The 19,036-nt window shown below is 38.9% G+C and overlaps 1 protein-coding gene across 5 annotated transcripts in view; it reads right to left on the bottom strand.

Moving 5' to 3' along the window:
- Positions 1–19,036, bottom strand: part of thsd7ba (thrombospondin, type I, domain containing 7Ba) — a 969,622-nt gene that overhangs the window by 274,777 nt on the left and 675,809 nt on the right. For all 5 annotated transcript variants that reach the window (XM_059970235.1, XM_059970236.1, XM_059970238.1 and 2 more), the window contains exon 13: positions 15,516–15,710. In XM_059970235.1, the coding sequence (XP_059826218.1) occupies positions 15,516–15,710 (195 nt within the window). The remainder of the gene's footprint in view (positions 1–15,515; positions 15,711–19,036) is intronic.

Here is a 19,036-nt window from a genome sequence, read left to right as displayed (position 1 = left end):
AGGAATGCAGTAGAACAGAGTGATTCTAGGAATAATGGTGTATAGTTCCCTGAAGGTGGAATCTCATGTGGATAGGGTGATGACGAAAGTGTTTGGTAAGCTGGCCTTTATAAATCAGAGCATTGAGTATAGGAGTTAGGATGTAATGTTAAAATTGTACAAGGCATTGGTGAGGCCAAATTTGGAGTATTGTGTACAGTTCTGGTCACCGAATTATAAGAAAATTTTCAACAAAATAGAGAGAGTACAGAGGAAATTTACTAGAATGTTACCTGGGTTTCAGTACCTAAGTTACAGAGAAAGGTTGAACAAGTTAGGTCTTTATTCTTTGGAGCATAGAAGGTTGAGGGGGGACTTGATAGGGGTATTTAAAATTATGAAGGGGATAGATAGAGTTGACGTAGATAAGCTTTTTCCATTGACAGTAGGGGAGATTCAAACAGGAGGACATGAGTTGAGAGTTAAGGGGCAAAAGTTTAGGGGTAACACAAGGGGAACCTCTTTACTCAGAGAGTGGTAGCTGTGTGGAATGAGCTTCCAGTAGAAGTGGTACAGGCAAGTTTGGTATCGTCATTTAAAAAAATTGGATAGGTATATGGACAGGAAAATAATGCAGGGTTATGGGTTGAGTGCAGGTCGGTGGGACTAGGTGAGAGTAAGCGTTCCATATGGACTAGCAGGGCCAAGATGGCCTGTTTCCGTGCTGTAATTGTTATATGGTCATATGGATATATGGTTTCAGGCCGAGCCCCTTTGTTAGGACATAGGGTCTTGGCCCAAAATGTCAACTGTACTCTTTCCCATTGATGCTAGCTGGCCTGCTGAGTTCCTCCAGCACGTTGTGTGTGTTGCTAAGTAATTCCACAGTCATGTGATGAGACATAACCTCTACTAAGCCATTTCCATTTCATTGAAAATTGATCTCCTACAAGTATGAATCCATACTATCTGTATACATCGTGGCTGAATATGGCATCTGCTCTGTCCGTCACCACAAGACTGTAGAGGGAACAGATGGATGACAATACACCGCCTCTCCTCTATGGACTCTGTCTATATTTCTTGCTAAAGGTGACAACATAATCAAAGATCCCACCCATCAAGACATTCTTTCTTTTCCCACCTCCCATTAGGCAGAATATACAAAAGACTGAAAGCCCCTACCACTAGGCTTAAGGATATCTTCTACGCTGTTGCTAGATGTCTTTTGACTGCCCTGACTGATGAAGGATAGTGTGTTAAGCGCCTTTTGCACCCATCTGTCTAACCGCTACACTGCTTTCAACTAACAATGCATTTCTACTCCAAGGATCAGAGGGATCCTTGGCATTCCCTAGTGACTGGGAACAAAAATAGAGATGCAGACAGTTTTTAGAAAAGGAAATTGAATTCAGTCATCAAGAAGACTCAAAGGAGAAAACTAGTTGAGCAAGGCAATAGTGTTCATTATATTACGAGGTTATAAACAGATACTGTTACAACCAAGTAAATCAAGCCAGGCCTTGTTTTATGTTCACTCACTTTCAAAATTACAAAATTAACAATTAACAGGTCTCTGCTTAGCAAGTCCTTTTTGATTTGTAATTAAGGGAACTGAAGAACCAAACAAGCTAAAAACACAACTGTACACTTCTCTCCTCAGAATGACCTGTGTACCAATGACAGTGTTTGACATAAAGTGAAATCTGAAACTGATTTTTTTTACAGATAATTCAGTACTGATCTGCTCAAAGGGAACCACTCAAGTGCAATATGAAATGTTTGTTAACTTGGAAAGCTTGCAACTCAGTTGCATGACAATTAATATTAGCATGCACAACTATGCCTACTCCCTTCCAACTCCCCGCCAACACACGCACGCACACACACATGCACATACACACACACACACACATATGCATGTACACATGCACACACATGCACATACACACACACACATATGCATGTACACATGCACACACATGCACACACACTCATCTGATCACTTAGTTTTCTTCTGCCTTTGTTTACCTATATGATTCTGCGATAAGCCTGGTTTCATGTCCCATTCTACGTTCATACTGTTACATACTGGCATTGTCGTTCTCAGTCCTGATCCAGGGTCACCTGGCCCAAATTGTCCGCTCACACTTTTTGCTTCTGGAGCTGCTGCTGGACCACCAAATTTTTCCAGCTTCCTGTTTTTTTTTACAATTGATTCCCAAATGAAACTGCTAGCAATCAAAGAACATTATGTACAGACCTGAGATCTACATGGAAACTAACACTGGAATGCTGAAATCACAGATGGCTACTATTTCCCATCAAGTACTGTCCAAATATATCCATATTCTTGTTATAGTAGGCAGTATTCAGCATTATTAAGGCTCCCTTTAAACTTATCTCAAGCCTAGTACTCAGTGAGCCTGATAAATCTTGTTTTATATGGAAATGGCCTTCATTATAAAAAATAAAATTAAATCTATTCCAATATAAGTAGACTCACAATCATGTGATAAGCTATAACCTCTACCAAACCATTTCTTTGTCATAAAAATATGAATCATTACAAGCATGAATGGATCCTATCTGGATGTATCAAAGCTTGGAATGGCAACAGTTCTGTCAGTGACTGCACGAAACTGCAGAGCTGTGAACACATCGCAAAACGCAGTCCCTCCTCCATGGACTTTGCCTACACTTCTTGCTGCCTCAGGAAATCAGCTAACATAATCAAAGATCCCACCCACCCAGGAGACTCTCTCCTCTTCCACCTCCCATCAAGCAGAAGATGCAATCACCAGGAAGTATAAACCACTAAGCTCAAGGGCATCTTTTATACCACTATTATAAGGCTATTGAATAGCCTGACTGATGAAGGATAGTGTGCTAAATGCCTTTTTCACCAGCTTGTCTAACATGCATAGTTAGCTTTCAACTAACTATCCATTTGTATTCCAAGGTCCCTCCGATCCTCGACACTCACTGGCGACCTTTAACTTTGATTTATTCATCGTATAATTCCTACACTGGTTAGATTTTCCAAAGTGTATCACCTCACACTTGCTTGTATTGAAATTCATTTGACACTCATCGGCCCACTTCCCAAACTGATCAAGATCCCCTATAATCCAAGAGAGACAACCTCCGTCACTATCAACAATGCCTCCTAATTCTGCCATCTGCAAACTTACTGATAAAGTCTTGTACAATTGTACAAGACTTGCACAAGAACATAAGACACAGGAGCAGAATTAGGCCATTTGACCCATTGAGTCTGCTTTGACATTTCATCATGGCTGATCTAATTTTTCCTCACAGCCCCAATCTCCTGCCTTCTCCCCATATCCCTTCATACCCTGACCAATTAAGAATCTATCAACCTCTGCCTTAAATATACATAAATACCTGGCCTCCACAGCTTCCTGTGGCAATGAATTCCACAGGTTCACCATGCTCTGGCTAAAGAAATTCCTCCTCATCTTCAACTCGAAGGAGGCCCCTCTATTCTGAAACTGAGTCCTTTGGTCTTAGACCCTCCCACCATAGGAATCTTCCTCTCCACATCCACTGTATCAATGCCTTTCACTATTTGAAGTGCTTCAATGAGGTCACCCCTTATTCTTCTGAATTCCAATAAATAAAGGCCCAGATCCATCAATTGCTCTTCAGACGACGTCATTCAATCCTGGAATCATTTTCATGATCCTCCTTTGAACCCTCTCCAGCTTCAGCACATCCTTTCTAAGATAAATGGCTCAAAGCTGCTCACAATATTCCAAGTGAGACCTCACCAATACCTTATAAAGTCTCAACATTACATCCTTGCTTTTATATTCTAGTCCTCCTGAAATAAAGGCTAACAACACATTTGCCTTCCTCACCACAGACTCAACCTGCAAATTAACTTTTAAGGAATCCTGCACAAGGACTCCTAAATCCCTTTGTGCTTCAGTTTTTGTATTTTCTCTCCATTTAGAAAAGAGTCAGCCCTTTCATTTCTTCAACCAAAGTGCATAACCATACACTTCCTGACAATACATTCTATCTGCCACTTCTTTGCCCATTCTCCTAATCTTTCTGTGCACCTATAGCATTTTCACTTCCTCAAAATTACCTGCCTCCCCACCTTTCTTTGCATCATCTGCAAAATTTTCAACAGACTACAATTCCATCATCCAAATCATTAATATATAACGTAAAAAGATTTGGTCCCAACACAAACCCCTGTGGAATACTTCTAATCACTGGCAGCCAATCAGAAAAGGCTCCCTTTATTCCCTCTCTTTGCCTCCTGACAGTCAGCCTCTGTTTTATCCATGCTCTAATCTTTCCTATAATATCATGGGCTCGTAGTTTGTTAAGCAGTCTCATGTTTGACACCTTGTCAAAGGCCTTCTGAAAATCCAAGGACACTGCATCAACTAATTCTCCTTTATCTATCCTGCTTTTTATTTCTTCAAAGAATTCCAACAGATTTGTCAGGCAAGATTTTCCCTTCGGAAAACAATGCTGACAATTGCCTATTTTATCATGTGCCTCCAAGTTACCCGAAACCATATCCTTAACAACGTATTCTTACACCTTTCCATCCACTGAGGTCAGACTAACTGGCCTATGATTTCCTTTCTTCTTAAAGAGTGAAGTGACACTTGCTATTTTCCTGCCTTCCAGAACCATTCTGAATTCTGTAGTTCTTAAAAGATGATTATTAATGCTTCCTCTTCAGTCACCTCTTTCAGAAATCTTGGGGTGTACACCATCTAGTCTAGGTGACTTATCTACCTTCAGACCCTTTAGCTTCCTTACAACCTTCTCTCTAGTTATGGTGACTTCACACATTTCATGACCACTGACACTTGAAACTTCCACCATACTGCTAGTGTCTTGCACAGAGAAGACTGTTGCAAAATAATTATTCAGTTCATCTACCATTTCCTTGCCCCCATTTCTGCCTCTGCAGCATTGTTTTCCAGTGGTTTGATATTCGCTCTCACCTCTCTTTTACACTTTATATATCTGAAGAAACTTTTGGTATCCTCTTTAATATTATTGGCTAGCTTAGTTTTGTATTTTATCTTTACCTTCTTAATGACTTTTTTAGTTGCCTTCCTTTGGTATTTGAAAGCTTCCCAATACTCTAACTTCCCATTAATATTTGCTCTATTATATATCCTCTCTTTGGTTTTTATGTTGGCTTTAACTTCCCTTGTTATCCATGGTTGTGTCATCTTGCCTTTGGAATACTTCTTCCTCTTTGGGTTGTATATATCCTGTGTCTTCCAGAAATTCCTGCCATTGCTGCTCCTCCATCATCCCTGCCAGTGTTCTTTTCCAATCAATTCTGGTCAACTCCTCTCTCATGCTTCTGTAATTCCCTTTACCCACTGTAATACTGATACATCTGACTTTAGCTCCCTCTCAAAATTCAGGCTGAATTTGATCATATCATGATCACATGTCCCTAAGGGTTCTTTTACCTTAAGACTCTCTAAATCAATTCTGGGTCATTGCACAATGCCAAAATTAGAATAGTTAATCCCCTATTGGGCTCAAACACAAGTTGCTCTAAAAAGCCATCTCACAGGCACTATATAAATACCCCCTCCTGGAATCTAGCATCAACTGATTTTCCCAATCTACCTGCATATCGAAATTCCCCCATGACTGCTTGGCATGCATTTTCTATCTCCCATTGTAATTTGTAGACCACATCCTTACTACCCTTGCAATTCCTTAGCTCTACACACAACAATTCAACAGCTTCTGGCCCTATGTCACCTCTTTCTAATGATTTGATTTCATTTTTTACCAACAGAGCAACAGCACCCCTTCTGCCTTTTTGCCTGTCTTTTCAATACAATGTGCATTCTTGGACATTAAGCTCCCAGCTTTAATTTTCTTTCAGCCATGATTCAGTGATGCCTACAATATCACACATACCAATCTGTAACTATGCTACGAGTTCATCTACTTTATTCTGTATACTGTGCCTGTTCAGATACAACACCTTCATTCTTGTTCGATTTTGTCCACCTTTAACATTGCAACTCATTCTGTAGACTGCAATTTTGTTATTGTCAGCTTCTTCTTGCTCGGAGTCTCACTACACACTCCATTTGTAAACCAATTACCTCATCTTCAGCACTATCACTCCAGCTCTGATCCCCAAGGAAAATTAGTTTAAACCCTCCTGACCAAATCTAAACAACCTGCCCCCAAGTATACTGGACCCCATTGGGTTCACGTGTAACCTGTCCCTTTTGTACAGATTATACCTCCCCAGGACAGATCCCAATGATCCAGAAATCTAAACCCCTGCCCCTTGAGCTCCTGTTCCTCAGTCACACATTGCATGCCAGATCATTCTATTCTTACCCTCACTGGCATGTGGCACAGGCAGCAATCTAGAGATTACTTCCCTAGAGGTCCTGTTTCTCATCTTTCTACCTAGCTCCCTCAAATCTCTCTTCAGGACCTCCTTACCTGTCTATCTATGTCATTGATGCCAATGTGTACCAAGACTTCTGGCTGCTCACCCCAGCCCTTGAAAATGCCATGGACCCAATCCAAGACATCCCTGATCCTGGCACCAGAGAGGCAACACACCATCCCGATATTAACAATGCACAACAAGAGATCCAAAATCAAGACCTGCAGCATACCAGCCTCCATTCCAAGAAATGACTTTCAGCCACCACCCTCTGCTTTCTACCACACTGAGCCAAGCTTTAAATCCACCCAAGTAGCTTGTCCTGGAATCCACGGAACCTAATCTTCCAGACCAACCTACATGCAGGGCCTTGTTAAAAACCTTGTTGCAAGCCATATAAACAATACCTACTGCCCTACCTCATCTGTCTTTTTGGTTACTTCTTCACAAAATTCTAATAGGATCGTCAAGCACTTCTTCCTACGGCCAAACTCAGGCTCTGCCTATCCAAGCGCTGGTAGTTCCCGTCCCTCAGAATGGCTGCCAGTAACTTCCCCACTACTGATGTCAGGCTCACCAGCCTGTAGTTCACTGGCTTGTTCTTGCTACTCTTGTTAAACAGAACTTTAGCGACCTTCCAGTCTTTGGGCAATTCATAGGTGTCTAATAATGAAGCAAATGTCTTTGCAAGGGCTTCCATTATTTCCTCTCTAGTAAAGGGAATAGCTGCTTCCTTCATTCTTCTTTCATTTTTGAGCCATCATGAATTGAGCGTTCTTGCCACATATGAGATTATATACAATATAATTTGTAGTGACAGCATCAGAGGGCTTGATTATGCTGGACAAAGCCTGTAGTCCAGGACAGCTGTCCACTATGTCCATCTACATCTAAGTTGATCCTTCAGACTTGATAGACATCAGCTGAGCAGGACAGGATACTGAGTGGCATGTGGCCTGCAGGGGCAGTTTGCAGCTGTTAAACTGCTTTTAAATGCCTCCAATAGTTTCCAAATACCTTTACTAATTTTAATAAGATAGAAACTTTAAATAAATTAAAATCATTAAACTATAAATAAATCATTGAAAACTTCAAAATAAGTCATGTCTCAAATTGTGTTTTTATTTTGGATATGGCTTGTGACCTCTTTGCAATGAATTCAGCCCATCAATGTCTTCTTCCCATCGGTTTCCTGTCACTGAATTTAATTGCCAGTTCAGTAGGCTTTGCATTGTGGCAATCAAAGTCAAGGCGCTTCACAGCCGTTGAGAACTGGCAGTTCAATTCTCAGCCGGATTTTGCCCTTTGAATTTTACTGGTCTTTTCCACAAACAGAATATCATCAAACCTTCTTTGCTCATTTCCCTTGTCAGTGTTCTACTACAAAACAAATACAATCTACTTCTGCTTATTGACATTATTTTAATAGCCATTTTGGCAAATCACTTTGAACACTTGTTCTACAAGTAGTTTCCAATCTCTCCTTTAAGATTGTTTGGTCATTTTCTTACTCTTCTACCAAACAAAAAATTGACCTTAAAGTTCTTTGTCAAGTCACTCCTTAAGCCTTTCATGTTCCATCTACAAAGTTATAAACTCTTGAGTCGTTTTCCATAAGCTTTCATTTGTTCAGCAAGGTAGTGACTGTACACAGTGCATTTTTCATTTCTTTTTAATAGTTAATCTTAAAAAATATAAATAATACTTTAAAATGACACTTCAGAGGCCTTCTGCAAGTTCAAAATTATCTCATGGTATTTACATACAGAAACAGGGATCTGATGTGCTCCCTTAGCATCACAAGCTTTGAATTTGATAATCACACAACATTCAGATTCAAGCACTGCAAGAAAAATGTTATGCTTTAAGGTTTACTTCCTTGCCTCCAAAATATATTTCATCCTCCAAAATATAGTTCATTACATTTATCTTCACTGAATAGGATTTCTCCAACTTGCAGTCTGTCTTCCTGGCCAAGTTATGTCCTCCAGCTTTTTATTCTATTATCTACATCATGGCAATCCTTCTAACTTACTGTTTCTACAATTCATGCCCACAACTCACTAATCTTTCTGGCTGATGACCTTCAGGATAAAGAAAAACACCTTCCACTTCTCTCACAATCTGTGAAAGCTTTGCCTTCTGATCCCAGTGAATTATCACAGCATTGTTTATGGATTCAGGAACTGTTATTACCGTTCAACCATCAGGCTCCTGAACCAATGAGTATAACTTCAGTGATGAACTGTTCCCACAATCTATGGACTCACTTTCAAGGACCCTTCATCTCATGTTCTTGATTGTTATTGTTTATTTATTTGTTTGTTTGTCTGTTTATTTATTATTTCTTTTTTCCTATTTTGCATTTGCACAGTTTGTGTCTTGTGCACGTTGGTTATTTGACTGTTGTGTTTGGTGTGGTCTTTCATTGATTCTATTATGTTTCTAAGATTTACTTAATGATACACACAAAATGCTGGAGGATCTTGAGTAGTACCAAAGGATCTCGGCCTGAAATGTCGACTGTACTTTTTTCCATAGATGCTGCCTGGCCAGTTGAGTTCCTCCAGCAGTTTGTATGTGTTGCTTGGATTTTCTGCGTCTGCAGGTTTTTGATTTGATTTACTGAATGATGGCTGGTTTTTCACTTGCGAAGATCCGGAGGGAATAAGAGTCCTCAGGAGTGGCGACACAATCGTTCTTCCCACTTTCGCTGTGTAGGTTGATAATAAGGATCGGTTCATGTAGACTAATTCCACCCTTTAGGCCAGGGGACATTCCACAATGGCGTGGCAAGCTGCGATGACTCCAAGGCTATAGACTGAGTATCGGAGTTCTCCATCTCCTAGACTGGCTGTCTGGCAAGGTTAATGAGTCCCATCTACCGAGGTTTGGAATCGGAGTTATCCTTCTCCGAGACTAGCTGCCAACCAAGAATGACGAGCCCAGCCTGCCCAGCCAGTGAAACCTCTAGACCCTCAGTCGTACCATGATATAGCAAACTGAGTAAGAACAGGGACGCCATGTGAAGATGTTGCTATGGGCACAGTAGTGTGGGAGAGACCAAATGGGAGTGAACTCATGCATGGCAAGCAAAGAGAGGTCCTGCAGCAATCACTACACTTGGAAAGGAGAGGCTGTGGGAGATTCTTCACCTTCCTTAAGTGAACAGGACTCACCAATCCCCATTTACTAGGTATGCCCACAAGAAAACAAACCTCATGGTTGTATATAGTGACATTTGGTGTAGGTACTTTGATAATAAATTAAATTTGAACTTTGATATTTCTTCACCATTTCCTTAAGGATCCCTCTTAAACGCTGTTACGTAACAGTAAAAGTCTCATATTAAAATTTTGAACAAAGCTCTCTGAAACTGAAAACAGGCTCATTGGCTCAGCCTCGTGACAGCCTTTTAGCTCTGGCTGCATATGTCACAGTGGAAAAAATCTACCCAAAGTAATCCAGGTAATCCTGTCCCTAGGATACCTACAGCCTGGGAATTTCATGGGATTATACCTGGCCATGTAATCAGTTTTATTTTGACACCCAATAGAATTTGAATAATGTAAAAAAAATCAACTATTTCCATGTTTGCTATCTATAGAATATTTCTGTTTCTAATATGCAGTACTGTTTCTGGAAATGTTGTTGTGATTGGGAAGAAGATTCTAGAAAAGAATTAAAACTAACATGCTATTCAGGGAGAATAATTGGGGACTTGTGCTAATGGCTGTTGATGGTCAGTATGGATTTGATAGGCTGAGGGGGCCTTGTGACTATGATTATAAAAATGTTTGGTCTTTTTCGGTCACAAGCAGCTTTTTTTTTGCTCTAAAAGATATTGTCTTCTTTGCTTACTGCATTCATAAAGCAGGCTGCTATCTCTGCAGGCACCATTTGTCCACATTTAATATATTGGCTCACAAGTTTACAGAACAGTAGATTAAATGAATAGTTTAATCTTTAATATGTGCATACATTATGTAGATACCCTGGATAATGACAAATTTGAGACTTACCTAATTGATCAATTTTTCACCCTCCGATTCAGATTTTATATGACTATTAATTCACCAACCCTCCTCTAATGCAGGTGTTCCCAAGCTCGGCTATCCCTCGGTTAATGGTAGGGGTCCATGGCATAAATAAAGTTGGGAATCCCTGCTGTAATCTGAAATCAAGTCAAAGCTACCACTAGACCTAAATTTTTCATGTCATCATTAAATATTTCACACTGTTACTTTGAAAACAGAATGCATATATACACTAAAACTGCCAAGTTGATAAATACAAGTATTAAGTATTAACAAAAAAAAACTGCAGAGGCTACCAATCTGATAACAAAATACAAAATATTCAGCAGAAAATAGGAATCAGTTGGAATCAGTTGTTCTTTCAAGCAAATTACTCTTCCAAAACTCTATTAGACAGGCTGAGAATTTGGTGCAGTTATATTTTTATTTAATATTACAATGGTGGAAGAAATGTAGAAATGGATCAGATTTGTCTAAAGTGGGTGGGAGGCACATGGGCAAAGAACAGAACATAACTCATCAGGGGTGATTGATAAGTTAGTGGTCTAAGGTAGAAGGAGATGAGTTATTAAGTTCAAACTTTCTGCATAATTACTCGAAGAGTTGAACTGCATGTGCATGTAATGAGAGCTGTATAATTCATCTCCTTCTACCCTAGGCCACAAACTTATCAATCACCCATCTGTGGACACTTTCTGGAGGTCCAAGATCCGTATGCTCCATGACCACTGGACTAAGTGTGTAAATGTAGGAGGGGACTATGTTGAAAAATAAATGTGCTAGGTTTTCTAAAATTGACTCCTTCTACCTTAGGCCATGAACTTATCAATCACCCCTTGTATTTTGAAGTTTGAAACCAGAATTAGCTGGTAAGTTTGAGACATCTGTGCTCATCATTGATGAGTTGGTCAACTATGGATCTACTGATGTCTTAGGTAATTCTAAGATGCTACATAGACTGATATGAACAAATAAGTGCCACCTACAAAAGAACAGAATATAATTTTCACTATGGCTGAACCATATCCCAAAGATTTGTCAGCTGTTAGAGAATTCCAGAACTTTAAATGCTTCTGAGCATCATTGGCATTCAAAGTATATCCATTATAATTCAACAACTAAAACATTCTACAAAAAATTAAGTTACTTAATATATATTTATATATATTTAATATTAATATTTATATATTTAATATATATTTAGTGAATAATGATTGTTAAAGCAACCTTGGCTAATGAAAGAAAAAGCAAATTACTTTATATTTGCCCTTGTCTTTCACAGCTTTTTATCTCCAACGTAACAATTGGAAGCTTAGGCAGGATTGAACTTCATTGGGGTGTAGCCAGGTGCTTATCAGCAGAGCTTCACTAGAAAAATCAAGATCTGGTATTTGTTCTGATTACAAACCTTCATTATCCAAAATAATCTCCAAGGATCTGATTGGGATAATGGGATAAATTGTGGAAACAGGTAGGGAGAACATGACACACAGATGCTGGAGGAACCCAGGGAGCCAGGTAGCATCTATGGAAAAGAGTAAACAATAGATGTTCCAGGCTGAGACCCTTCTCATATTTGTGTATGTTGCTTTGGATTTCCAGCATCCCCAGATTTTCTTGTGTTTGTGATACTACTACTGCTATTGCGAAGGCTCTTAGGGGGATGTCTACCCTGAAGATGTTTAAATCTTTCCTTTGACAGGAGTTCAGTGATGCTCTCTCTGTCACTGCTCCCTCTGTGATCTCTGCAGGCCTCCAGCCTGATATGAAGGGTCTCGGACCAAAACATTGATTGCTCACTCCTTTCCATAGGTGCTGCCTGTGCTTGCAAGCTCCTCCAATATTTTGTGTGTGTTGCTTTGGATTTCTACAACCTACAGATTTTCTCGTGTATGGGAAACAAGATACAAACTTTTCCTTGGAAGAAATGTGGATTTTTAAAAAAAGACTGTGTTTGCAGTGATGGCTAATACAGTATACCTTGGAATTTTTAACACCTGAGATTAATTTAAATATACGGAAAAAGTTACATTTGTAAGCATGTGGCAAATAATGTTTTTTTAATTAATTGAGGTTTCTTTAACATTTATAGTTCTGTATACTTTTAAGTAGATTTTACTGCTTTTGATTTCTATAGGTTTTGATTGGTTAATTGGTCTACAACATACTGGACAGTGAAACTGTTATGGTTTCTATCAATTACTCAGCAATTATCAATGAGCTGTTGAACTATTTAACTATGAGAGGTATCTGCAGATTAACATTGTAATTGCAAATTATCACTGTCACTTAAGGGAGCTAATAATAACTACTGGTGGCAAAAAAAGTTTGTTCTAGTTAAACAATCTCTACAATTTTGTTCTCTTCTTTGCCCTTTGTGGCATCATGTTTCCTGTGAATCTATGTGGGCCCAATCTCCATATAGCAAAGTCAGCAGCGTTTGGAAATGTCAAAGGTATGGGTCACACAGAACAGAAATAACCCTTTACCTCTCTGTGCCCATGGCAATATTGATACTAATCCTTTTTAACCAATGATAGACCCTTAGCTTTTCTTGCAATAGTGATTCATGTTGTGAGAAGGCCAGTTTCCACCACCTATTCAGCCAGTGCATTCCAATAGATCAGTTTCTAATAGCACTTAGTTGAAAATATTCCATCTCAGACAGCCCTTAAACCTCTTACGTCTTAACCCTTACCCTAAGCGCATGTCCTCTGGTCTTGGACATGAGCTACCTACTAATTACCCTATCTACGTTTCTCTGTTCCACTCTCCCACACCAAGCTAAACCTCATATCTAGAAGACTCCATCTTCTACAACACCTCTTCTGCTTTCTCTCCAGTGGAGACATGTCCTTCCTATAGTGCAGCACAAAGAAATGCATACAATACTTCAGCTGTCTCTTTACCCAGGTTTTATAAAGTTGAACCATAGCATCCTTGTCCTCAAGTTCTATGCTGTTGCTACTGAACACAAATTTCTCACATCTAGTCATGTCCCACCTTCAGAAATATATGTCTCTTGGCTCCTTAATAACCCTTAAAACTCTTCTGATCATTGTCTACATTGAATCCTTGATGAGATTTTCAAAATGCATCAGGATAAAATTTCATTTGCCACTGGTTTTGTCATCTAGCCAGATACAGATACTCAAGCCTATGACTACCGTCCTCACTAATTTTTCTTGTAACACACAGTGATGGAGATACTCAGCAAGTCAGACAGCACTTACAGTGCAGATCAAATAACCCGTGTTTCACGCCATAATCCTTCATTGAGATCAAAGTCCTCTTCTCTACCTTGCATTTTATGTGTGTTGCTCTAGCTTTCCAGCATCTACTGAACATTTCATGTAATTGATTTCTGTGACATCTTCAAACTTACTAATCATGCCTCCTATTTTCATATCCAAGTTGTTAAGGTACTTAATGAACAACAAGGGCCCCATCACAGACTCCTGTGGTACAATACTGTCTACAGATTTCCAGTCAAAAAAACAGCATCTACCTCTGACTCCGATACTCACACTATTTTGGATCCAACTTCAACTGAATCCAATGGGCTCTAATGTATTTTACCAGGCTCCCACCTGGGAGTTCAAAGACCTTTCTAAAGTCCATGTAGACTATACCAACACATTGTGTTCATCAATTTGTTTAGTTTTCTCTTCAAAACTCAACCAAATTGATCAGACAATATATCACCCAACAAAACCATTCTGATCATTTTTCATTAATCCCTGCTTTCTGAACAAAAATGAATCTTATTCCTCACATGTTCTTTAATAACTTCCCTACCACCGACGCATGATCCATAGCCTTGTAATTATCAGGCTTACTTCTGCTGCCCTCTTGAAATACGGTACTAATATCTCTAGATTATATGTGGAAAGCTGACACAAGATCAAGGTTTCAGAAAACCTTCAATCAAAATTACAAGCATATGGGACTGGGCCATTCAGCCCTTTGAGCCTACCCTATCCCTCAATAAGATCATGTTTGATCTATTGGTAACCTCAACTCTGCAATCTTGCCTGCTCCAGAGACATTGTACCCCTTATCAAGAATTCAATAAACCCTCAAGAATATTCAAATCCATGCTTCCTACACCCTATATGGAAGAGCCATTTCAAAGACTCACAACTGCATATGGAAAAGAACACTTTTCAAATGGCACTCCCTATTTCTGGTCTCTTCCACAAGAAACATCCTCTCTACATCCATCCTATGAAGACCCCTCAGGATCCTATTCATTTCAAATGAGTCCCCTTTCATTCTTATTAATTTTAGAGGGTACAAGCCAAGCATTTCCATCAACTGATTTTGAAATCCAGAACTGGGGTGATAGTCCCCAAGCAAGTTTGGCTTGCGAAGCGTCAAAATAAATTACTGTATATCTATCCAGATGTAGACGACCTGTAGTAAGACCGCTTGCTTGGATATCAGGAACAAGGGCATGTGACAATTTTCAGAATCCGTATATCAATTGCAGTGGCAAACTGAGGGTCCAGCTGAGCACATTACGTAAATCAGAATCATACCACATAGTGCATTAACCAAATCAATCAAGTACAATTGATTTTATATGATATATATGATGCTATACTGCTGTGATATATTGGATGGAGAAACAGAATGATCAATCCTCTCAAACTCTTAACAAAGATTATCCACTGATTACATGCATCAAATTGAATACCATGTGAATGTTTTTAATGAACTTTCTTTATTCACGATGTTGACTGACTGTGTATGGAAATGTTCAGATAAAAACAATGCAGTTAAAGTTCTTTAATTCAGGCTTATAATAAATTACAGAGTTTTGAAACTCAAAAATGTATTTTATGATTTCTAATCCAGTGACTACACCACAAGAAATTATGACAATCCCAAATAAATTGCTCAAAGTATCACAATTATTCATATTTTAAGATTTAATTCAATTTTCTTAAATATGGCTAGCAGGAGAAAATATTTCATTTCATTATGAGGATTCGTAAGGTTGAAGCATATGAACAGCCACTAATGTTCTTTTATGCAATGTCTTCTATTAGTCTAATACTTGCCTACAAGGGATCTTCTTCGACTATGGTTTGATCCACAACCTGCTGTACAGGGGCTGAACTTGGACCAGTTTGTCAATATGCAATCATCATGGCATGGCACCCGACACTTCTGCACCAGGGGGGGCATTGGACTTGCCCACTTCAAGCATCCAATAATATCTGAGTGATGGTCATCACCTGTTTTACAGATCACACCTAAGAAGAAAAGTAGATATTAGAAAGCATTTTCATGTATTTCCTTTGAAATATTGAAGCATATAGGAGGTGAACTGTGGACATAACAAAACTCTGTTACATGTATTGTTATAAATTGATCACAGATTCTCTTCAAACCGCGATTGCTTCTGATATAGACACAGCCTTCCATGTTAGATCCTTAACAGTGGTACCATTATTCAAGGAGGCAGTAGAGACAAGGCTAGTAATTACAAAACTGAAATTGCTTCTGATATTGCTTCTGACTTGACAGTTCACCTGATAGGCACCTCATCCATAATTATTATCTCTCTCTGCCACCAATGCTACAAGAGGCACTGCAGAAATTAACCCATACACCTTAGACAGCACCTTCTAAACTCATGACCTCTATCAGCTAGGCGGTCAAGGCCAGCAAAATCATTGGAATGCCACCAAGTGGTTCTCCAAGATACACTCAATACTGACATGGAAAAATATTGCCATTCTTTCCCCGTCACTGAGTCAAGATCCTGAGGTTCCCTTCTTAGTATCCTTGTGAGCATGCATACACCCCAAAGCCTGCAGCAGTGTGAGAAGGCAGCTCACCACCATCCTCTCAAAGGTGGTGTGCGATGTGGAATTAAATGCTGGCCCAGCCTTTAAAGCCCGTATCCCTCGGTTGAATGGGAAATGAAAATTTTACTTCCAAAGTGAGTGGCCGTTGTCAGATATTTTGAGATCTAATATTATTAAGATCTTTTTCTGAAGAAAATCATTGATAGCAAGGATTTAGGAGCTAAATAAGACCACTCAAAGAAACACTGAAGAAAAATGAATAACAACAATATTTACTTTGCTCAGAAAGAGGTAGTAGATAGAGTTCTTCAAGGTAGGAGATGATTTTTCTGGGGAGAAAAGCAGTTATAATATTTGACAAATTAGTTCCAAATTAATTTGTGTTAATTATCATTTCTGGAAAATCTGGGAATTTACTGATCACCTGTTTTTAACAGAAAAATTGTATTTGATCACGCCAGAGACAATTGTTTTGGTCTAATGACAGTTGTATGTCCTGGAGTCTTAAACTTAAAAGCCCCAATCATGTAGCTAGCAGTGAAGCAAATCACTCCATCTCTGATCTTAAAGAACGCTATCCGCAGTGATTGAACAATCTCAAATTCTTCACTCAACCACTGTCATTTTGTTATCTGCAGTCAGATCAAGGTGCACTCTGGCATTAGGCAACAGTGATGGCATCACATGGCTCAACAGCCATTCACATGAGACAATTCACAGACAGCTGATCTTAAGTACGGACTCATAAATAAAGGGAAACAGTCGAAAAGAAGTAAAGAATTTGAAATATTTACCTGAAAACACAGTGTATGCACATTTTTGTTTCGGAACACATTTGTTAACCTGTTATTGTGGTGCAGAATGCCTTTAAAGCTAGCTTGAATCTCACATAATAAATGTAAATGTTTTAGAGGTATTTTACGGCAAAGCTAGTTTATAAATAATGTTAACCATGTCATTTGAACATATTTTCTTTTGTTATTGTAGTGACAGCAATTCAACAATGCAATCTGACACCATGCATTAATGAAAATATTGAATTTACTGTCAGTCTCATAGAATAAAGAAAACAAATAATAATAACTAGGCAATGAAAATAAAACTGTTCGTACTGGAAATATGAAATAAAAATTGAAAGTGCTGGAAATGTTCAACGATTAGGCAACATCTGATTAATTATTCATTAACTCAGCTGTATTTCCAGCAATACTCTGACCCAGGAAAATCAGTGCAATGTGATTCCTCTCAACCCTTCCACTGGTTTAACTGAGTTACTGTTTTATTTGCTATTTGCATTGCTCCCAGGTCTGCCAGCTCAGTAATTTTTAATGGCAGCTGACATTGTTTTTCTTCTAGAATACTATGTAAAATTTCACAGCATAGATTTTATTATAAAAGCAGAATCAATATTCTAATCAATTCTTTGTTTTGGCACATCAAATTAGTTGTAACTTTCCAAACAGACATTCTAATGCAGAACTAAGAAAGGGCAGCTTTGGGAAGTGGCATTTCTGAAGAGACAATGAAGCAAAGTCCTATCTCTCCCCTCAGGTATGTGTAAAATCACTCTTGGTACTACTTAAGGCACAGGTGAGACATTTTTATTCCACATTTACTGTTTCTGTAAAAGTTATCCAGGATACATCCACACATTCTGACAACCAACTAAAACCATATAATCATAGAAATGTACATTTCTTTCATTCCAACCCTAATGCCTTTTCTCACTAAGCCCATTTTCCTGCACTCGGCCAGCATCCCTTAAAATTTCTCTCCTATCCAAGTGCTGCACTAAAACACAGCTTTTCAATGTTATAACAGCATATGCCTCCACTTCTTCCTCTGGCAGCTTGTTTCAGATATCAACTACCCTCCAGGTATAAAACTTATACCTCAGACCTCCTTTAGATTTCTTCCTCTCATCTTAAACTTATGCCCATTTGTTCTTGTCTCCACTATCTCAGGGAAAGGAATCTGACTGTCTAATGCATAGGTGTCAAACTCAAGGCCCGCGGGCCATATCCAGCCCGGTGTACAATTATATCCGGCCCGTGAGATCATTTTAGATAGATCTATTATTTTAATTATTAATGGCCCGGCAATATGAAGCCTATGATTGTAAGTTAATACCAATCATAAAAATAATGCTTGCTCAGCAGTCTCCTTCATAAGAAACAGAATTTGTGAAGTGAAACACTTTGTAGTTATAGCAGAGACTGAGACACATGAGAACAGGCTGAAAAAACGGAGGCAATGAAAGCTGTGTTCGCACGCGCCCGACTGATCCGGCCCGCATGAAGCTGCATTTTGCCCAATCCGGCCCGTGACCTAAAATGAGTTTGACACCCCTGCTCTAATGTATCTATGCCTCTCAGAATTACTGTCTATAGGTCTCACTCATAGTCCTATGTCCCAGTCTAATTTCTCGTTATAATTACAGACCTGCGTTCCAAGCAAAATCCTGGTGAAGCTTTTCTATTGCTACCTGATATTCAGAAATATTTAAAAATGAATTTAGAAATCAATTAACAATTCAACAGATAAAGATTATAAAGACATTTTTATTTAAATATTTAAGAACATTAAGGCAAAATTTAAAATCAAATCTATCTTATGCATAACCTGTGGCTTACTGCCTCTCTCTCCCTTCATAAGAAGGGCTTGTTCTTGTACCATGCCTAACTTGTTGCTATGGAACTGAGAGTTTACTCTGTGTCCCATTATCTGATATTGATCAAATAATGGGATTGAACCCAAAGGTAGCCTGC

Source organism: Hypanus sabinus, chromosome 5, assembly GCF_030144855.1.
Source record: "Hypanus sabinus isolate sHypSab1 chromosome 5, sHypSab1.hap1, whole genome shotgun sequence".
NCBI classification, from domain to species: Eukaryota; Metazoa; Chordata; class Chondrichthyes; order Myliobatiformes; family Dasyatidae; genus Hypanus; species Hypanus sabinus.
The sequence above is the reverse complement of the archived record's forward strand: the minus strand, read 5'-3'. Positions and strand labels throughout refer to the sequence as shown.